The 22,750-nt window shown below is 43.1% G+C and overlaps 2 protein-coding genes across 4 annotated transcripts; both read left to right on the forward strand.

Annotated features, from left to right (window-relative positions):
* Window positions 1–3,792: 3,792 nt before the first annotated feature.
* On the forward strand, window positions 3,793–8,284 carry plex9.1 (PML-like exon 9.1). Its single transcript, XM_029685713.2, has 3 exons — window positions 3,793–4,042; window positions 4,205–4,265; window positions 7,327–8,284. Exons 1-3 carry the CDS (start codon window positions 4,028–4,030, stop codon window positions 7,854–7,856), a joined length of 606 nt encoding a protein of 201 aa, XP_029541573.1. The 5' UTR covers window positions 3,793–4,027; the 3' UTR covers window positions 7,857–8,284.
* Window positions 8,285–13,500: 5,216 nt separating this feature from the next.
* On the forward strand, window positions 13,501–22,104 carry plex9.2 (PML-like exon 9.2). 3 transcript variants are annotated; one of them, XM_065002970.1, is made up of 3 exons: window positions 13,501–15,989; window positions 16,284–16,383; window positions 21,245–22,104. In XM_065002970.1, the coding sequence occupies exons 2-3, from the start codon at window positions 16,299–16,301 to the stop codon at window positions 21,865–21,867; spliced, it is 708 nt and encodes a 235-aa protein (XP_064859042.1). In that variant the 5' UTR covers window positions 13,501–15,989; window positions 16,284–16,298; the 3' UTR covers window positions 21,868–22,104. The 3 variants fall into 3 exon arrangements, with proteins under 3 accessions (XP_064859042.1, XP_064859040.1, XP_064859041.1); XM_065002968.1 differs by lacking the exon at window positions 21,245–22,104 and adding an exon at window positions 17,266–20,742; XM_065002969.1 differs by lacking the exons at window positions 13,501–15,989; window positions 21,245–22,104 and adding exons at window positions 16,896–17,095; window positions 17,266–20,742 and having other exon boundaries at window positions 16,295–16,383.
* The last annotated feature ends 646 nt before the right edge of the window (window positions 22,105–22,750 follow it).

Consider the following 22,750-nt stretch of genomic DNA (forward strand, 5'->3'; position numbering starts at 1 on the left):
AAATACTTCTATAGTCTTTCTGTCACTCTCTATACCGTGCAATATCCTGTGTGTCTTATAGAGAGTCTGTCTGTCTGTCTGTCTGTCACTCTCTATACAGTGCAATATCCTGTGTGTCTTATAGAGAGTCTGTCTGTCTGTCTGTCTCTTCTCACCAGTGATTAACCTGGGGTTAAATTAGTCTTGTAATATCTTGCCATTACTGTACTGTACTTGCCATCCCATGCTTTACAACAAGCACTTATTTGAAACAACACAATCACGGTCTTGTTATGGGCAAGTGGTAGGACTTGATTGCAGAATAGTCATCATAATGACTAGGGAATGTGTGGTTGCCTTTGTGTTTGTCACAAGCTTGTCTCTTCTTAAACGGTACCATCCAGATTTCCCACTCTGTCCGAAACAGGTAAACAGGACTTGCTGCTTGTGGTCTACTATTAGGGTGGAGCGACGGAAATTACAAATCATAGTGGTATTTTAGGGAGCGGGCACCTCAACCAGTCACAACCAGTCACAACCAAACAGGAGTCATATGCATTAGGCATCAAACTGAAGAAAACATCCTGAAACAGACAGGGACCACCTGAATTAACTACCAACTGCTTGTTTTCGTTTCTACGTTGTGGTGTGCCCTAATGAATACCGCCCTGGTTGTCAGAAACGGCACTCTGAAGTTCAGTTTGAGACCGGTGTACTGTGGGGTTTTGAGCAGTGTGGGAGAAAAAGAACTATTCCTACTGGTCAACAACAAGCTAAACTAAGACGGTATTTGTATACCCTATAAGGTTAACATTGGCCAATGGTGTCCTGCTAAAGTGAATGTACCTATCACTGGAAGGCAGTTCTCTGCTGTTGTTGTTGTTGTCTTCTTGTGTTCTTTTTATACACCGTATGTATGTTGTATTTATGATCATGCTTATGAGTGTACATTGTGTAAATGCCTGTTATAAAAATGATATATTATCCTGTGTATGACTCCTTATATAATATTAATCATGTTCAGTTGTTTCTACAGGCAACAAAAAAAAAGACTTGAGAAATGTTCTCTTTGTGTGCGTGTGTGTGTGTGTGTGTGTGTGTGTGTGTGTGTGTGTGTGTGTGTGCGCGTGCTCTACTCTGGACACAGTTGTGTCGTTACTAGGGCAGTTATTGTCATATGTATTCTTCATTTTCAAGATATAAAAATAGTACCAGTCAAAAGTTTGGACAAACCTACTCATTCAAGGATGTTTATTTTATTACTACTATTTTCTACATTGTAGTGTAATAGTGAAGACATCAAAACTATGAAATAACACATATGGAATCATGTAGTAAGCAAAAATGTGTTAATCAAATCAATATATATTTACATTTTGAGATTCTTCAAAATATCCACCCTTGTGGCGGTTGCCGTACCAGGTAGTGATGCAACCCGTCAGGATGTGCAGCTGTACAACCTTTTGAGCATCTGAGGACCCATTGCAAATCTTTGAAGTCTCCTGAGGGGGAATAGGTTTTGTCGTGCCCGCTTCACGACTGTCTTGGTGTGCCTGGACCATGTTAGTTTGTTGGTGATGTGGACGCCAAGGTACATGAAGCTCTCAACCTGCTCCACTACAGCCCCATCAATGAGAATGGAGCCGTGCTCCGTGCTCCTTTTCCTGTAGTCCACAATCATCTTTGTCTTGATCACGTTGAGGGAGAGGTTGTTGTCCTTGCACCACACAGTGCAATAGGCTGTCTTGTCATTGTCGTTGATCAGGCCTACCACTATTGTGTCATCAGCAAACGTAATGTTGGTGTTGGAGTCGTGAATGCTGTGCAGTCGTGAGTGAACAAGGAGTACAGGAGGGGACTGAGCACGCACCCCTGAGGGGCCCCCATGTTGAGGATCAGCGTGGTTGATGTGTTGTTTCCTACCCTTACCATCTGGTTGGCGGCCCAACAGGAAGTCCAGGATCCAGTTGCAGAGGGAGGTGTTTAGACCCAGGGTCCTTAGCTTATTGAAGAGCTTTAAGGGAACTATGGTGTTGAACGCTGAGCTTTAGTCAATTAATAGAATTCTCACATAGGTGTTCCTTTTGTCCAGGTGGGAAAGTGCAGTGTGGAGTGCAAAAGAGATTGCGTCATCTGTGGATCTGTTGGTGCGGTATGCAAATTGGAGTGGGTCTAGAGTTAATATATCCCTCCCGTCCGACTCATTGAAGAAAAACTCTTTGTCTAATCTGAGGTGAGTAATCGCAGTTCTGATGTCCAGAAGCTCTTTTCGGTCATAAGGGATGGTAGCAGCAACATTATGTACAAAACAAGTTACGAACAACGCAAAAAAAACTAACAAAATAGCATTGTTGGTTAAGAGCCGATAAGGTGACAGCCATCCCCTCCCGCGCCATTATCATACTAGGCGGCGTGACTATTTTGTCATCAAAGTCTGGAATTCTTTGGATTTATGGTGGAAACTTGGGGGGTGGCACTCCATTGAATAGCAGGCTACTGGTTGCTTAGTCACTGATTTCTTCCAAACAACTCATTGTTGAATTTGTGATTTCCAAATGGTTGTATAATCTTTCTGTCCAATGGTCGATGAGCACCGACACGATTTATCTATAATTTAGTTTCATATGACAAGGATTAAAAATGATTTGTCGACTTGATTCATGATGATGACTGCTAGCTAAGACCTTGAAAATAAGATGTTGACATGATCAGTCCAATCAAAGCTACTGTACATATATAACGTGATTTGACGTCATTTTATCTGTGGCCAATGACCTTGAGCCTTCTTGGAAGTGCCCTTGTAATATAACTCTATGGTTGCGGTCACACCCTATCCCCCTCAGCCCTCAAATTAAGTGGACACTTCTGAAGACGTATTATGACGTCTGACGAGTATACACTTGCAGGGCGAGGGAGGGAATATATATTTTTAAGAAAAATCCATTTCTACAATTTCCAAAAGATAACCAAACAAAAACATATTTACTTTTTACGTAGTAGCAAAATTTCTAACTTATTTGCATTCGTTTTTCTTCCACTCCATTGATGTTGTTTTTAAGTTTTCGTTGACTTTTCTTAGCGGATGTACAATCGTCGCGAATTGAGTTATGTGGCGTTTCAGGCCCCAGAGTGAACATAATTGTACACTCGCAAAGCCGACTAAAAACGGGGTCTGAGATGCTGCAAACTTCCCTTGCTTTGCTAATTATTTGGACCACCCACCAAGATGGCGACGGGGATTTCCCCAAGGGCATGTCTTTTGAGTGTTTGGACTGCACGCTATAGCAGGACCCAAGGCCTGAAATTATCGATGTCTGCCCTTACTAAGGACGTACAATTCGGGATGACATGGTGTCCCCATGAGTGACAGAACACTGAGCCAATCACAGCGCAATGCTCCTATTTTTTATCTGGCTCGCCCAACAGAAAGCACTGATCTAGGCTGAAACACCTGCATTTTGGAGCTGCCTTACCCAAGAAAACAAAAAAGAGGCCACGTGTGTATGCGGCTTTATTAACTCAATGATATATTTTACATTGTTTGCAAACTGATATGTGACAAATATTAATGCCAAAATAACAAGCAAACAGGCAATCCCTCCCCCAAAACAACTAAAACGTCCCAGAATTACGGGTCTGATCACGAGTCATTCCAGCCGAAAGAATGAAACCAGGCGTGGTGTGTGGAATATTCTACATTTGTTCGTTGTGTTGACGAAATCCTTCTGAAAATAGTAATCGGTAGTCATGCGGTTGTTATTCTTCACTTCCCTCTAGCCCTTTTCTATACCAATGTCACGATGATTCATTAACGAAACGCATTTCTTTTAAATTGTTTAATGTTGACTAAGCAATGCCTGAAACGAAAGTAAGTTTATATAAGTATCGATTCGCTCTTACCACCTGCCCATCCGTTGTGGCCCATCCCTTATGACCACCTGAATAAACTATTATTTACCAGTCGCTATAATATAAAAGGGTACTTAATTCTACGGCAGACAGTATGATTTGAGAAACTATTTAGGATTTTGACAGCTTCGACGTCGTTATGCAGTCCTCTTTGGTAAGATCATATTCCATTGATCAGTTGTTGATTTTTATATCATTGACAAAGGATTGTTTAGAAAACGGTTTCGGAGAGTATTATCAAGTCATTCATTCATAATGAAGATGTCATACATTGATTCATGGTACTGATTTGACTGACTGTACTTTGCTTATCCAGGGTATGGGAGCAGTGTCTGGTGATACCGTAGTATTCTTTGATTTGGAGACTACCGGATTAGGTATTGTACTAAATATATATTGTTTTTAAATATTGTTAGGTTGATAGAGTGCTCTACTGTTTTATGCTAAAATCCTCTATAATAAAACATTGATGTAGTAGACTTACAGTAGACTGAGGGTAATAGCCATTGGTTGGAAAAGTACCCAATTGTCGTCATACTTGAGTAAAAGTAAAGATACACGACTAAAATTAAAGTCACACAGTAAAATAACACTTGAGTAAAAATCTTTAAAGTATTTGGGTTTTAAATACAGTATACTTAAGTATCAAAAGTAAATGTAATTGCTGAATGTATAGCTAAGTATCAAAAGTAGAAGTATAAATAATTTTACAAATCCTTCAGCAAACCAGACGGCTCAATTTCCGTGATTTAAAAAATATATATGTTTTACGGATAGCCAGGGACACCCTCCAACACTCAAGACATAATTTACAAATAAAGCATTTGTTTTAGTGAGTTGGTCAGATCAGAGGCAGTAGAGATGACCAGGGATGTTCTCTAGATAAGTTTTTAGTCCCGATGAGTAATTTAGGGTGTCAGAGAAATTGTATGGAGTTAAAAGTACATTGTTTTCTTTAGGAAGTTAGTAGAGTAAAAGTTGTAAAAATATATATATATATACATAGCAAAGTAAAGTGCAGATACCCCAAAAGACAACTTAAGTAGTACTTTAAAGTATTTTTATTTAAGTACTTTACACCACTGGTAATAACTGCTTTGTTGTTGTTGCATTTCCCCTTTTAGTAGTAGACTATTACACACAAGGTATTGTAACTGTTATAGCTAAGAAATCCTGTATACCATTCAGGAACTCTCTTTGGACTACTTTTAAAGCAATATGTATTTCCAGTATATTTGTGACAAAGATGTGCGTGGGAGTTTATAGAGAGACAATTTGATCCCTGCTTTCTCTATTAACGAAAGTGATGTGTGAAAACGAGTTCCTGATGTTGTGCAATATCTACTGGCTCACTTGATGGTCCAGGATAGCTATGTTCTCATATTTATCATCAATAAACCATATTATTTATGAGCCAATCACAATATAAAAAATCAACGTAGCCTTAACAAGCCATTGGAAATAGAGCAACAAGACACATGAGCCTGTGCTGCTATTATGATAAGGTATTATTATGAACTGCACACTATGGGCCCGATTCAGACTTAGAAAATGTACTCCTTTCTTATGCACTTCTCAGTAGCTGGTATTCAGACTTAACTTATGTAGGTGCGTAATGGGGTTTCAGGCGTGGTTCCCTTGCGTGCGCTGAATAAATGTAATTCAACCGCTGACAACCCTCCCACTTGCTGGCCATCAGATTTTCATGTGGAGTTTTTATTCAGTAGGGTTTATTTATCTAAAACCATCCCTTTCAATTTGGTGTACCCTAAATTAGAAATTATATCGACAGACTCATATACTATAATATATGGAATGGTTCCGAATATTAGGGATCCATTTTTAAAAAATTATTATTTGTGTTGCGCTGCATGAGGCAAATGGTCACACCAGATACTGACTGGTTTTCTGATCAACACCCCTACTTTTTTGTTAGGTATCTGTGACCAACAGATGCATATCTGTATTCCCAGTCATGTGAAATCCATAGATTAGGGCCTAAGGAATGTATTTGTAAACATTCTAGAAATCATAAAACAACTCTGTAGGTTTGGCGCTGTACTGTCATGGCTACAGAAGCCGATAGCGTGGATCTCCACATTTCCTCCCTGCAAGTTATGAGGCCAGAATTTCATAGACGTCACTGTGGAAAAGGCGATATGTTGATATGCTGATATCAACATATCAACATAACCATATTAACATATCAGCATATCACCATATCAACATAAACATATCACCATATCAGCATATCAGCATATCAACATATCAACATATCACCATATCAGCATATCACCATATCAACATAAACATATCACCATATCACCATATCAACATAAACATATCACCATATCAGCATATCAACATATCACCATATCAGCATATCACCATATCAACATATCAACATATCACCATATCAGCATATCAACATATCACCATATCAACATAAACATATCACCATATCAGCATATCAACATATCAACATATCACCATATCAACATAAACATATCAACATATCACCATATCAGCATATCATTAACATATGTTGATATGTTGATATGCTGATATGTTGATATGCTGATATGGTGATATGTTGATATGCTGATATGGTGATATGTTGATATGGTGATATGTTGATATGCTGATATGTTGATATGCTGATATGGTGATATGCTGATATGGTGATATGTTGATATGCTGATATGGTGATATGTTGATATGCTGATATGTTGATATGCTGATATGGTGATATGTTGATATGCTGATATGTTGATATGCTGATATGTTGATATGCTGATATGCTGATATGCTTCTGTTTGCTGCCATATGACTGGTTTCACATTTGTCTCCACATTTGTTTCCAGCGATCATACGGCTATATTTCCAATCCCCTTATCCAAACGGCTTAATCATTCACCTAGCTCTTATCAATAGCTCAATTACAGTCAATTACAGTGCAAGGTCAAATTACGGTGTATCTGTGGACACTCCTCCTCCACGACCTTCATTTATTTGATCTGCACGCCAAACGAATAGCGGGTGAATAGCATTATCTCATGCTTAAAGTTCAAGGTCAGAAATAAGTGTAGGGGAAAAAGTGCATAAAAAGGAATGATGTTCCATTTACCTGCGATTTAACTCAGGTCAACCTCCCCCCTATTAGTAAACAGGTGCTGCATTACTCATAAATGTTTTTACACAGAACCAAAACGTCTCCTACAGGGACAGCCAAGGCACACTTTATTGTTTTAGTTAGCACCTTTGTTCATATTTTACATGTGAATCCAGCCTTGCCACAATACTGGCAAGTATTAAACCTACTTACCAATAACCCTAACCCCTCCTAACCTTAACCCAACTGTGAATAGAGTTTAACAGGGCACACGGGTAAACAGTACTATCCTTTAAATATGACGGAATCTCCATCTACCTCCATAGACACATCCATGTGTGACATCATCCAGCTGGCGGCCATCAGCGGGGAGAGGGCATTCAACGTGTACGCTGTTCCTCGTTGCACCATGACGGACGAGGCCTCCAGGATCACAGGGTTCACCGTCAGGGACCACCGGACCCTGCTCCTACGCGGTCGACGGGTGGACACCATCCCCCTCAGGGAGGTCCTCACCTCCTTCATCTCCTTCCTCCGCTCCTTCCACAAGCCCCTGCTGGCGGCCCACAATGCCCGGCGCTTCGACTGCCCCGTGCTGGCCAGGGCTCTGAGGGAATGCTCCCTGACGGACGAGTTCCAGGAAGTAGTGTCTGGTTTCCTAGATACTTTCAGGATTAGTAAGGTGATGTTTCCATTCAAACTGGGCAAGTACTCTCAGGAGTACATGGTGAAGGAGTTCCTCAATAAGACGTACGATGCTCACAACGCCTTGGAGGATGTCAAGGCCCTGCAGGAGCTCTATCAAAAATGGAGTCCCAGCCAGGAACTGGTGCGCCGTCACACCTTCCCCCTGTAACATGCCTCTAACCCATACACTAGACGGGTTTTCTGGTCGAGGGAAGCATCTGTAAAAAAAAAAATATATATATATATATATATATATATATATATATATATATATATATATATATATATCTAAAATAATATTTTATTACACATGCAGGTTTTTTCAGTGTTTTCACACTGTATTTCCACAGTTACTTGTTTCTGATCGAGGGAAGCATCTGTAAAAAACAACATAATAATATTTTATTACACACTCAGGTTATTTGTGTGCTCTGGTCTTTCCTGTGCATATAGAACTTTTGTGGATGATCTTGTCCACAGTATAAAAATAAGAAAATGTAACTGTAAGTATTGTCATGCACAATTTTAGCAAACAATAATCATGTGGTAGCGTGTGTAAAAAAAACATGCTTTATTAAATAAATTGTTATTTGAAAATTGTTATTAATTCAAGTCTGAAACAGGTTTAGGATTTCTGTTGTCTTCTTGGTTGCAATGTAAACATATATGAAGAAATGGGCCTACCTTGGAGAAACTACTGACTATTAAGTTGGACAGGAACTGGGGATAAAATCTATACAAATCTCTCAAACCTAATCAAATCAAATCAAATGTATTTATATAGCCCTTCGTACATCAGCTGATATCTCAAAGTGCTGTACAGAAACCCAGCCTAAAACCCCAAACAGCAAACAATGCAGGTGTAAAAGCATGGTGGCTAGGAAAAACTCCCTAGAAAGGCCAAAACCTAGGAAGAAACCTAGAGAGGAACCAGGCTATGTGGGGTGTCCAGTCCTCTTCTGGCTGTGCCGGGTAGAGATTATAACAGAACATGACCAAGATGTTCAAATGTTCATAAATGACCAGCATGGTTGAATAATAATAAGGCAGAACAGTTGAAACTGGAGCAGCAGCACAGTCAGGTGGACTGGGGACAGCAAGGAGTCATCATGTCAGGTAGTCCTGGGGCACGGTCCTAGGGCTCAGGTCCTCCGAGAGAGAGAAAGAAAGAGAGAATTAGAGAGAGCATATGTGGGGTGGCCAGTCTTCTTCTGGCTGTGCCGGGTGGAGATTATAACAGAACGTGGCCAAGATGTTCAAATGTTCATAAATGACCAGCATGGTTGAATAATAGTAAGGCAGAACAGTTGAAACTGGAGCAGCAGCATGGCCAGGTGGACTGGGGACAGCAAGGAGTCATCATGTCAGGTAGTCCTGGGACATGGTCCTAGGGCCCAGGCCAGTTGAAACTGGAGCAGCAGCATGGCCAGGTGGACTGGGGACAGCAAGGAGTCATCATGTCAGGTAGTCCTGGGGCATGGTCCTAGGGCTCAGGTCCTCCGAGAGAGAGAAAGAAAGAGAGAAGGAGAGAATTAGAGAACGCACACAGGACACCGAATAGGACAGGAGAAGTACTCCAGATATAACAAACTGACCCTAGCCCCCCGACACATAAACTACTGCAGCATAAATACTGGAGGCTGAGACAGGAGGGGTCAGGAGACACTGTGGCCCCATCCGAGGACACCCATGGACAGGGCCAAACAGGAAGGATATAACCCCACCCACTTTGCCAAAGCACAGCCCCCACACCACTAGAGGGATATCTTCAACCACCAACTTACCATCCTGAGACAAGGCCGAGTATAGCCCACAAAGATCTCCGCCACGGCACAACCCAAGGGGGGGGGCGCTAACCCAGACAGGCTGACCACAACAGTGAATCAACCCACCCAGGTGACCCACCCAAACCTAATGGATTCTGTGCTTCTCAATAACATTAATAATGCTATATGAGAAACTCAGGGAAACGTTTTGGTTGGACAACTAATTTCAGGTCGAGAGGGGTCAACTCAGTAGTGGACTGCGCTTTTCAGGGTTCAGCTGCACTATCATCTCAGTGGATCTGTCAGGAAAAATGTGTGTTTCGAAAGGAATGGTCGTTCCTTCTCCCACTTGTCCTTATATGGTTCCTTTAGAAACCCCCACGTCTCCTTATATGGTTCCTTTAGAAACCCCCACGTCTTCTTATATGGTTCCTTTAGAAACCCCCACTTCTACTTATATGGATCCTTTAGAAACCCCGACTTCTCCTTATATGGTTCCTTTAGAAACCCCCACTTCTACTGATATGGTTCCTTGAGAAACCCCCACTTGTCCTTATATGGTTCCTTTAGAAACCACCACTTCTCCTTATATGGTTCCTTTAGAAACCTCCACATCTCCTTATATGGTTCCTTTAGAAAGCCCCACTTCTCCTTATATGGTTCCTTTAGAAACCCCCACTTGTCCTTATATGATTCCTTTAGAAACCACCACTTCTCCTTATATGGTTCCTTTAGAAAGCCCCACTTCTCCTTATATGGTTCCTTTAGAAACCCCCACTTGTCCTTATATGATTCCTTTAGAAACCACCACTTCTCCTTATATGGTTCCTTTAGAAACCCCCACTTCTCCTTATATGGTTCCTTTAGAAACCCCCACTTGTCCTTATATGATTCCTTTAGAAACCACCACTTCTCCTTATATGGTTCCTTTAGAAACCCCCACTTCTCCTTATATGGTTCCTTTAGAAACCCCCACTTATCCTTATATGGTTCCTTTAGAAACCCCCACTTGTCCTTATATGGTTCCTTTAGAAACCCCCACTTGTCCTTATATGGTTCCTTTAGAAACCCCCACTTCTCATTATATGGTTCCTTTAGAAACCCCCACTTCTCCTTATATGGTTCCTTTAGAAACCCCCACTTCTCCTTTTATGGTTCCTTTAGAAACCCCCACTTATCCTTATATGGTTCCTTTAGAAACCCCCACTTGTCCTTTTTATGGTTCCTTTCGAAACGCTGACTCCGTTCGACACCCCTGCGTTTCCTGAGAGATGCACTGAGAGACGACCTATCAGTAAATGGAAGCATAGACACCCTGAGGGATGACTGCTCTGAGAGATGACGTCAAACTTCGGATACATGCTGTAGTAGCAGAGAGGAAGAGATGAAGAGAGGGGTTTTACTAGGTCCACTAAAATAAGGAATTTTTGTATGGAGGTCAATGAGAGAGTGTTGAATTTTGATCAACAAAAAATGCAATTGCTAATTTGCTACTGTATGTGATGCCTAGAAGTTTCGTAATTGTATTTATTTTCGGTAATATCAATTACCCAAACAAAGACTTTCTTTAAAAAAAGTATACTTTGTCATAAGACTTTATATGGGCAAAAAAAACTCATAGAATAAAAAGGAAAGTTTAACATCTTCCTAAATCTGAGGCTGGTTTTAACCTTTCAGACATGGAATTGTATCAACTCACCAGCCAAGGCGTTTACTTGCAACATATAGTTAAATACACTGAAGAGGAAACAATAGGTACATATTGAAGATACGCTCATCCCCCAAAATCTTCTTATGTGTATATTTTCAAGGGAAAAGCTAAGAACATTAACAACTTGATAGTTAAGAACACTATAACAATATGGAAGAAAATGAAATGTATTCTCCATGAACCAATATCACTCCCTAAAAACACAACTTTATGGAACAAACTTAGGATAGCTGTTCAGAATTCACAGATAAATTGGTCTACATGGAAAACTATAAAGGCATAGACACTGTAAATGACTTGGTAACAGGAAATCCATTCATTTCAATGACAGAATTAAAAAGCCATTTTGGATTGATACATTTGCAATTTAAACGTTTCATATCACAGAGATTCTGTTTGAAATCTTTTGGACATCAGAGAAACCTTGAGGGAATCTTATTTGCGTCAGAAAAGGATGAACATATGACAGGTAAGATATACAACACCTTGCAGAGAGCCAATCCAACTGACAATCTCTTAGAAACTAAATATAAACTATTTGAACTAAGAATTTAAAACAACGTATGTTTAAAACAACGAATGTTGAAGCATAACTAACGAAATTACAGTTAACGAAAATGTATTATACACAAGACAAAATTCACCAATGACAATGACTCATTCCCAATGAGCCATGCTTTCTGGGAACGCTAATAAAGTCCAAAAGTGATGGGCGGAGCTAGAAAGTTGGCTGTCAGAAGTATTAGAATGTAAACCTACTTTTAATCCGTCTGTCTGCATATTTCAAGACATGGCATATGGGGTTGTAGTGAGATACCCAATGGACTGGACGATTCTCTTCTCATCGATCATCTTGAAAAAAAACGTATACTAAAAACGTGGGAGTAAATCACTCCGGCACCATTAACACAATGGAAAAATAAAAGGATTTATTATTGAAATATTGTAATAGCATGTGTGATCAAGAAAAACAATTTCAGGCCATGTGGCAAACAATAATGCAGGCACTGTGGGTGGGGGTGTGACCAGGCACTGTGGATGGGGGTGTGGCCAGGCACTGTGGATGTAGGTGTGGCCAGGCACTGTGGGTGGGGGTGTGACCAGGCACTGTGGATGGGGGTGTGGCCAGGCACTGTGGATGGGGGTGTGGCCAGGCACTGTGGATGGGGGTGTGGCCAGGCACTGTGGATGGGGGTGTGACCAGGCACTGTGGATGGGGGTGTGACCGGGCACTGTGGATGGGGGTGTGACCAGGCACTGTGGATGGGAGTGTGGCCGGGCACTGTGGATGGGGGTGTGACCAGGCACTGTGGATGGGGGTGTGACCAGGCACTGTGGATGGGGGTGTGACCAGGCACTGTGGATGGGGGTGTGGCCAGGCACTGTGGATGGGGGTGTGACCAGGCACTGTGGATGGGGGTGTGACCAGGCACTGTGGATGGGGGTGTGGCCAGGCACTGTGGATGGGGGTGTGACCAGGCACTGTGGATGGGGGTGTGACCAGGCACTGTGGATGGGGGTGTGGCCAGGCACTGTGGATGGGGGTGTGACCAGGCACTGTGGATGGGGGTGTGACCAGGCACTGTGGATGGGGGTGTGGCCAGGCACTGTGGATGGGGGTGTGGCCAGGCACTGTGGATGTAGGTGTGCCAGGCACTGTGGATGGGGGTGTGGCCAGGCACTGTGGATGTAGGTGTGGCCAGGCACTGTGGATGGGGGTGTGGCCAGGCACTGTGGATGGGGGTGTGGCCAGGCACTGTGGATGGAGGTGTGGCCAGACACTGGGGATGGGGGTGTGGCCAGGCACTGTGGATGGGGGTGTGGCCAGGCACTGTGGATGGGGGTGTGGCCAGGCACTGGGGATGGGGGTGTGGCCAGGCACTGGGGATGGAGGTGTGGCCAGACACTGTGGATGGGGGTGTGGCCAGGCACTGTGGATGGGGGTGTGGCCAGGCACTGTGGATGGGGGTGTGGCCAGGCACTGTGGATGGAGGTGTGGCCAGGCACTGTGGATGGAGGTGTGGCCAGGCACTGTGGATGGAGGTGTGGCCAGGCACTGTGGATGGGGGTGTGGCCAGGCACTGTGGATGGGGGTGTGGCCAGGCACTGTGGATGGAGGTGTGGCCAGGCACTGTGGATGGGGGTGTGGCCAGGCACTGTGGATGGGGGTGTGGCCAGGCACTGTGGATGGAGGTGTGGCCAGGCACTGGGGATGGAGGTGTGGCCAGGCACTGTGGATGGGGGCGTGGCCAGGCACTGTGGATGGGGGTGTGGCCAGGCACTGTGGATGGGGGTGTGGCCAGGCACTGTGGATGGAGGTGTGGCAGATGAGATCGAGTCATTATTTGTAAGTCTGTCTGTAAATTGTTGTTCGTATGTGTAACTGGTTTGGGGGAATCATTTTTTTATATATTTTTTTATTTAAAAAAGTAATTTCGTAATGGTTAGGTTGTTATGAATGCACTGATATAAGTGGGTGTAAGTGGCATTTCGGCAATTTTGATAAAAACACCAACTTATATTGTTAAATAAAGGTTAAATAAAAATTATTGAAAATATATATACCGGAGTTGTGCCTGGATATAACCTGTTTTAGCATGGACATTGCCATTGAGGGCCTACACCATGTTAAAGTAGTCAACTGGTGGAGATTCCTATGAGTTGGGAGCAATAAGCCAATGAAGAAGAAAATGTACAACTTTAAAATGGAGATAGCCTCAATGGCGCTTCCCATGCTGTCACAGACAATATAATGGCACAGATACAAACGGGAGTCCTCTATCTCTATGGTCTGTTGTTCACACACATATCTTCTCTCTCATTGGCTAGAATGGTCCCACCTGATTCTCGCTTCAATATAATGGCACAGATACAAACGGGAGTCCTCTATCTCTATGGTCTGTTGTTCACACACATATCTTCCCTCTCATTGGCTAGAATGGTCCCACCTGATTCTCGCTTCAATATAATGGCACAGATACAAACGGGAGTCCTCTATCTCTATGGTCTGTTGTTCACACACATATCTTCCCTCTCATTGGCTAGAATGGTCCCACCTGATTATCGCTTCCTCCCGCATGCCTTCCATCTTTGAGGGCATGTATTTCCATTGTTAGAGTGGTCACTTGAGAAAGTAGAAACCTTCCATCATCCCAGAGAAGAGTCCCCTAAGCAAGCTGGTCCTGGGGCTCTGTTCACAAACACACCACACAGACACCCAGGGCAGAAACACAATTAGACCCAACCAAATCCTGAGAAAACAAAAAGATAATTTACTTGACACATTGGAAAGAATTTGCAAAAAAACAGAGCAAACTAGAATGTTATTTGGCCCTAAAACAGAGAGTACACCGTGGCAGAATACCTGGCCACTGTGACTGACCCAAACTTAAGGAAAGCTTTGACTATGTACAGACTCAGTGAGCATAGCCTTGCTATTGATAAAAGTCGCCGTAGGCAGACCTGGCTCTCAAGAGAAGACAGGCTATGTGCTCACTGCCCACAAAATGAGGTGGAAACTGAGCTGCACTTCCTAAACTCCTGCCAAATGTATGACCATATTAGAGACACATATTTCCCTTAGATTACACAGATCCACAAATAATTCATATTTATGTTTATTTATTTTCCCTTTTTTACTTTAACTATTTGCACATCATTACAACACTGTATATATACATAAGATGACATTTGAAAAGTCTTTATTATTTTGGAACTTCTGTGAGTGTAATATGTACTGTTAACTTTTTATTGTTTATTTCACTTTTGTTTATCTATTTCACTTGCTTCGCCAATGTAAACACATGTTTCGCCAATAAAGCCCCTTGAATTGAAAGGTGTCTGCAGAAGGGAAAAGCCTAGATGTCCATGTCAAATCAAATCAAACTTTATTTGTCACATGTGCCGAATACAAGTGTAGACTTTACCGTGAAATGTTTACTTACAAACCCTTAACAGTGCAGTTCAAGAATAGTTAAGAAAATAATTACCAAATAGACTAAAATAAAAAGTAATAATTAAAAGTAACACAATAAGAATAACGAAGCTATATACAGGGGGCACCGATACCGAGTCAGTGTACGGGGGTACAGGCTAGTTTAGGTCATTTGTACATGTACGTGGGGGTGAAGTGACTATTCATAGATATGGCTGGAACCATGAAGCAACGTTTTTTGGCATGTCCGACTAGGGCTCTCTGCAATCCAGGACCTCTATACCAGGCGGTGTCAGAGAAAGGCCCTATAAATTGTCCGTCTCCAGCCACCCAAGCCATAGACTGTTCTCTTTGCTACAGCACGGCAAGTGGTAAAGGTGCACCAAGTCTGGAACCAACATGACCCTGAACAGATTCTACCCCCAAGCCATAAGACTGCTAAATAGTTAGTTAAATAGTTCACCAAATGGCAACCCAGATTATCTGCATTGACTCATCACATACACTGCTGCTACTGTTTACTATCAGTCGTTTTTTCCCTAGTTATATGTACATATTTACCTCAATTACCTAGTACCACTTGTATCGACTCGGTACTCATACCTCTTGTATTTGTATCTATTAATACGTTCATTATTACTTGTTTTACTTTTCTGTTATTTCTCTCATTTCTTTCTCCCTGCATCGTTGGGAAGGGCCGTAAGGAAGCATTTCACTGTTAGTCCACACCTTTTGTCTACAAAACATGTGACGAATAGTATTTTATTTTTACCTTGTTTTTTCAACCCCTTCCAGTTGGTGGCGGCAATACACCTTTTTGGGGGATGTAGTTCGCCATGAAACGCACAAGAAGAAGAAGCGGAAGAAGACGTCGTCACAGTAAGAACAATGGTTTGTCATACACATCTTTGATATTGTCGTCTTTATAGAGTTTCCTCCCTCATTGTTCTAGTGTTTGTGCTGTTGCCCAAGGTTTGGGATTTCCGACACTAGCTGAATAGCCCCAAATAGAAAAGTAAGAATCCAAGCAAATTAGAGAATTGATTTGGTCTAGTGATATTTGTGGTTTCATTGTCTTGTCTCTAGCGAATTGTTTGCTCTCATAACTTAATTCACGGCGCACTTATAGTAAATCGTCAGCTTGAGCTCTGCATTTTCACAACATTTTTCTCTTTTGATTTATAGACGTGATGAGAACTAATGGAAAATGAGAACAATCGCCTCGTTGTGGCCACCAGCCCTGCCCGAAGTTTGGTTTTCTTTGACTTGGAGACAACAGGACTTGGTCAGTCACTCGATATTCTTGCTACATTACTGCAGCCTGTCGTGTTGTTGATACATTGTAGCAGTTTGGTTGGGGTCCCTACTTTTGCTCTTGCAACAGTGTATGAAGAACCAACGTTGGCGCGATGTTTATACACTTTCAATCAAAGACAACGTTTGCGTTTTTTCATAATCATTCAATATAATCATGTAGGGCAGGTGATAATAATTTCCCATAGTAGTGTGATCAGTCTGTCTTGGTTCTGGGGACCAACAACAGACCTGCCAACATGCACGCATTTTGCGTACCAACTACGCAGTTCTCTGTCCATGTACGCAGGTACGAGACCCGAGTATTTTCTATATATTTAAAAAAAAATAAAAAAATATTAATAAATACACGGAGTAAATCTAACATCCCGATTCTCGAGCTGCAACACACAGACATGTGCTTAGTTTTGTCAATGGACATGTATATTAATACATAATTATTCGACGTAACTACCCAGTGTCTGCCCCTCGTTGTTATTGCAGCCAGTCAGTAAAGCTATGTCAGACGACGAGAGTGAGGAAACCGGCAGAGCAATAACTCCGAACCCCCCAAAAAGCAGAATACACACGCCTCAGAAGTTCCTTCCTCGATACCTGAAGTGGTCATGCTTGACGCAAGCTAGCATATCATGCATTTTATATTTTGTGCAAGTATGATGACATCAGTCATCAAGGAATCTCAAGTAAGTGCTTACAAATAAGGATGCTAAATGATTTGATCCTAAGAAATATTGGATAATATTACTATTGCCCATATTACTTAGTGATTTGAATAAATGGATCATATAAAATGAATATGGCCATGTTATTTTCCCACTCAATTTATTGTACAATGTCCCTATTTCATTTTTAGATTGTAGACATCATGTGGATGGGAAAAGGCATCAGAAGCTACTGGCAGCTACAGCGTCAACATCATGTGGATGGGAAAAGGCATCAGAAGCTACTGGCAGCTACAGCATCAACATCATGTGGATGGGAAAAGGCATCAGAAGCTACTGGCAGCTACAGCATCAACATCATGTGGATGGGAAAAGGCATCAGAAGCTACTGGCAGCTACAGCATCAACATCATGTGGATGGGAAAAGGCATCAGAAGCTACAGCATCAACATCATGTGGATGGGAAAAGGCATCAGAAGCTACTGGCAGCTACAGCATCAACATCATGTGGATGGGAAAAGGCATCAGAAGCTACAGCATCAACGTCATGTGGATGGGAAAAGGCATCAGAAGCTACTGGCAGCTACAGCATCAACATCATGTGGATGGGAAAAGGCATCAGAAGCAACTGGCAGCTACAGCATCAAGATCATGTGGATGGGAAAAGGCATCAGAAGCTACTGGCAGCTACAGCATCAACATCATGTGGATGGGAAAAGGCATCAGAAGCAACTGGCAGCTACAGCATCAACATCATGTGGATGGGAAAAGGCATCAGAAGCTACTGGCAGCTACAGCATCAACATCATGTGGATGGGAAAAGGCATCAGAAGCTACTGGCAGCTACAGCATCAACATCATGTGGATGGGAAAAGGCATCAGAAGCTACAGCATCAACATCATGTGGATGGGAAAAGGCATCAGAAGCTACTGGCAGCTACAGCATCAACATCATGTGGATGGGAAAAGGCATCAGAAGCTACAGCATCAACATCATGTGGATGGGAAAAGGCATCAGAAGCTACTGGCAGCTACAGCATCAACATCATGTGGATGGGAAAAGGCATCAGAAGCTACAGCATCAACGTCATGTGGATGGGAAAAGGCATCAGAAGCTACTGGCAGCTACAGCATCAACATCATGTGGATGGGAAAAGGCATCAGAAGCTACTGGCAGCTACAACATCAACCCCAGCTATAGCAACCTTTTCCCACCAAGCCAGTGATTTTATTTATTTCATTTTTTATTTAACCTTTATTTAACTAGGCAAGCCAGTTAAGAACAAATTCTTATTTACAATGATGGCCTATGAACAGTGGGTTAACTGCCTTGTTCAGGGGCAGAACAACAGATTTTTACCTTGTCAGCAAAGGGATTCGATCTAGCAACCTTTCGGTTACTGCCCCAACGCTCTAACCACTAGGCTACCCGCCCCATCGAATCCTCAAGCTGACAAGGTAAAAATCTGTCGTTCTGCCTAGTTAAATAAAATACAAATCTGGGCTGAAACTCTTTATGGCATATATTGTTACACAACCTGCTGTTGTGTGGCAGACCATGCAGGGCCATGTTTTCAGAAGATGTTTCCCAACAGTGACATCACAAAGCAGAATGGCTGTGCCAGGACGAAGACTGCAAACATCAAAACACTGGCCCTTGATAATGAGCAAGGATTCAGAGGCAATGAAGAGGTGTCCTTTCAGCCTGGCTACCAAAGGCAGTACCGACATGGAGCATGTCAAAATGTAACCGATTGTATTACGGCTCTTCAGTGCAAGTATGGGCAAGGAAGTAGTGTTATGTGAATCGAGAGAGAGTCTACAGGAAGAGCTGTAATTGACACTGAAATGAAGAAGAGGAGCATTCCGTGGTGCAATTGTGAGGTTTTTTTTGTGGATAATGCTGCTGTCGTACAAGGTCTGGGAAAAGGGGTGGCAGAATTTGTGAAGACCTGAAATGAGAATGTGTACTTGGTTGGTTGTGCCTGCCATTTGATACACATAGCTGCAGAGAGGGCGTCGAGGCAGCTCAGTGTTAATACTGAAGACTTTCTCTTAACCATCTTTTACTATCTTGACAAGAGTAGCAAGAGGAAGGCTTCTCTGTTTGACACTGATGTCAGGAAGATTTTGAAGCTGGTATCTACAAGATGGTTGTCCCTTGGCCAGTGTATCAACTGCCTTCTGCAGCAATGGGATCCTCTGTGTTCTTTGCTGATGAGGTATTGGAAAAAGACCACTGTGACCCCGAGCTTCACCACAACAGCCACATCCTCGTCCTCACTTGAGCCCTCTGCTAGGCAGCCCAAGAGTTTTTCCTCCTCCTCCTCCACCACCACATTGCCAATGCCACGGCTCAAGCCCCCAGCTGACTCTACGAAGCCCCCAGCTGACTCTACGAAGCCCCCAGCTGACTCTACTCCACCTGGCTCCCCCGAGCCCCCACCGGCCACCTGGCTCCCCCGAGCCCCCACCTGGCCCCCACCTGGCTCCCCCGAGCCCCCACCTGGCTCCCCCGAGCCCCCACCTGGCTCCCCCGAGCCCCCACCGGGCTCCCCTGGAAGCAAAGTCATGCCATCCTCCATCAAATGTGGACCTACTGACAAAACCTTCGACCTGACTCTCAGTATCTGTTCAAGCAAAGGGATATTGGGGTCAAAGTGGCAAACCAAAAGGCAGAGAAGAATGAAAAAGGACCAAAAGATCTTACAAGTCCTAAAATCTCACAGATCCGGTATCAAAAATCTATGCATACTTTTTTACAGAGCCATATCAATTATTTTATGTCGAAAATCTGATTCTGCAACGAGAGGAGCCGTGTGTTCAAATTTTACTGTCAATTTTAGAGATGCAACTGCAGAAACTAATGTTGTCATTCTACAAGCCAGACACTGGCACTACCCTTATGATGGCAGAAACGAGTAGTGGTGTCAAGCCTACACACTACCTGGAGAGACAAAACCAGCTTCCTGATGAGCTGTCCATTGGCCAGGACCTACATAGGAAGCCTTCTAGGCAGATGTCAGAAATGTATTTTCTTCTGCAGTAGACTACATGTTGCTGAAATGTCCATTTGGAGATTTGCTCCTCCAGCGGTTGCTGACATTGCCAAGAGGCAGACTGCCACGTTCTCATCCCTCAACCTTTTCATGGCACGTTTTCCCTGCGTTATTCCTGAGGGAGCCTCTGTTGATCTGGTGGAAGATGAGTTTAGACTCCAACAACCTTTGAGCACGGATCAGTGCTGGAGAGAAATTGGCACAATGAGAAGGGCGGGCCAGCCTGGTCTACTCCCACCTTTCGGCTGTGATGCTGGGGATATTGGTCATATTCCACAGCAATGCAGACTGTGAAGAAGGTTTCAATGATTGCCAGAGGAACTGTTTGTCATAGAGAAGTCTACCCTGATGCTCTGCTGCGTAAGGCTAAATCTGCTAGCTACCAGGCAAATCTGTCCAGGAAATGGAATATTTGATCTCACCCACTGTTTCCTGTCGTAGCCTTTTCCTTTTTATTATGGATAGCATGCTGATTTGATACTGATGCTCTGCTCAAACATTTGTTCTTATCATATCAGAGTTTTAAAATAAATATCGTGGCTTAGACATTTTGTACCTAAACAAATAACTTGTTATTATTTGTTTTAATAAAATGAAAAAAAACACAAAGGCCCTTTGTGTGTTCTTTCCAATTACATCATGTTAGTGACGTTTTACCTTGTGTGAATAGAATGCTGTCAAGGTATTCAAACCTTGTATAGACTTGATTTGGTACAATTCTATAATTGCAATCAGACTCACAAACAGCGTGTGTGCGCGGGTGGGGGGGAGAACACCTATTTCGGCACGTGCTATGCCTGCGAGTTGAATCTCCAATTTGCCGCGCATCAGGTACTCTAAAAAGTTGGACAATGTTGGCAGGTCTGCAACAGGCTTTTGTCTCAGGCAGCCCAGAACTAACACGGATATAATCAAAGAATATCACTGATTTGAATTCACCTTGAATCAGGTGTGTAGATCTGTAGTGGAAGAAAACCCTTCAACCCCTGTGGGTCTCCAGGACCTGGACTGAAAATCTCTAACCTAATGTTATGTGAACGTCTCATTTCTATACGGGCTATCGTGGTCTTGAAAACTGATTGAGTGTTTGTAATGCTTGTCATTCCAACAGGTCAGAGCTGTGAAATCGTTCAGCTGGCTGCAGTAAGTGGGGGTCACTCCCTGAACCTCTACACTGTCCCTCGATGTCGGATGCAGCGTGGAGCCGCCAAGGTCACAGGCTTCAGAGTCTGGAGGCACAGGCTCTACCACCATCGCTGTCCTGTCCTGACCAACTCCCTCAAAGAAGTCCTAGTCTCCTTCATAGCCTTCTTGCGTATGCTTGACCGCCCAATTGTCGTTGGTCACAATATCCGTCGCTTCGACTGCCCTGTGCTAGCTAGAGGGCTTGATGAGTTTGACCTTAAAGCGGAGTTTCAGTTCGCAGTTTCTGGTTGCTTGGACACGCTCCCGTTGGCGCGAGAGATTCTGAAGGGACGTGGACTCCAGAGTTTTCGTCAGGAAAACCTTGTTCGGATAGTGGTTGGCATCTCCTACGAGGCGCATGATGCCTTGGAGGATGTGCGGGCACTGCAGAGGCTCTATGGTGCCCTCAGGCCCACGCCAGAGCAGGTCCTCAGGCAGAGCTTCACCCTGGACACCATGGCAGAGCCAGCACCCAAGCAGCCAAGGCCAAGGGGTCCTGTAGGGCAACAGGTCAGTGGCCCCTGTGGAAGAATTTCAAACAGGAAGTGAAGGTCACAGAGGGACCCAAAGGGGGCACCACAGGCCAGGGTGATGCAACTCTTATAATGGATAATGGTTGTAAATGAAACTAAATGGGCATTTTCACATTGTTGTGGAGATTATAAATTACAGACGCTCAGTTAAATAATTTAAGGTTCTGACTTTGTGATGGATTGTAATGTGTTTGTGTAATTGTTTTTAAATTCAATATGTTTTCAGAAAATAAAACTTATTTTGTCTTTGTAACACTTCAACCTGTTAGGGGAATTCAACCAGAGATTGGTTAGAACAGTTACCTGCTACCCTCCCAGGGTAATTGTTAGCCATAGCATTTACACAGAGATATCTATCAAACGTCTTAGAATAGGGAGTGCTGATTTTATGATCAGGTTTGCCTTCTTAAATCCCTATGAATAATATTACATGGAGATGGGACCTGATCCTAGATCAACACCACTACTCTGAGATGCTCTCCTTTCCAAATTCTACTTTACCAATACAGTTATGGGCTTGTTACATTTGTTGAGGAATAAAAGTACATTCAAAAGGTGTGTAGTAGGCTAGAAATGTATCTTTTTTGGAGAAAAGGGGATTGGCAAGATTAGAACTTGTGAACTTCTGGAACCTAATCCCACTGCGGTCACTGTGGCAGTGGGGGGAAGTGCACCACCCTTGTTATTTCACGTATTTAAAGAGACACTAACATACTCACACAGGAGAGAAGCCATATCACTGCTCCCAGTGTGGGAATAATTACATGCCCTCTTGTGCCTTAAAGAGACACTAACATACTCACACAGGAGAGAAGCCATGTCACTGCTCCAAGTGTGGGAAGAGTTACACGCCCTCTTGTGTCTTAAAGAGACACTAATGTACTCACACAGGAGAGAAG

This window comes from Oncorhynchus nerka, linkage group LG17 (genome assembly GCF_034236695.1).
Source record: "Oncorhynchus nerka isolate Pitt River linkage group LG17, Oner_Uvic_2.0, whole genome shotgun sequence".
Classification (NCBI taxonomy): domain Eukaryota; kingdom Metazoa; phylum Chordata; class Actinopteri; order Salmoniformes; family Salmonidae; genus Oncorhynchus; species Oncorhynchus nerka.

What these genes read in the sequence shown, in the direction of transcription:
- plex9.2 (XM_065002968.1), top strand. Translation starts at nt 16,299, where the DNA reads ATGGAAAATGAGAACAATCGCCTCGTTGTGGCCACCAGCCCTGCCCGA. An exon ending in CTTGGAGACAACAGGACTTG is followed by an intron (nt 16,384 to 17,265) that starts GTCAGTCACTCG and finishes TTTCATTTTTAG; the next exon opens with ATTGTAGACATCATGTGGAT.
- plex9.1 (XM_029685713.2), top strand. An exon ending in TTTGGAGACTACCGGATTAG is followed by an intron (nt 4,266 to 7,326) that starts GTATTGTACTAA and finishes CTACCTCCATAG; the next exon opens with ACACATCCATGTGTGACATC.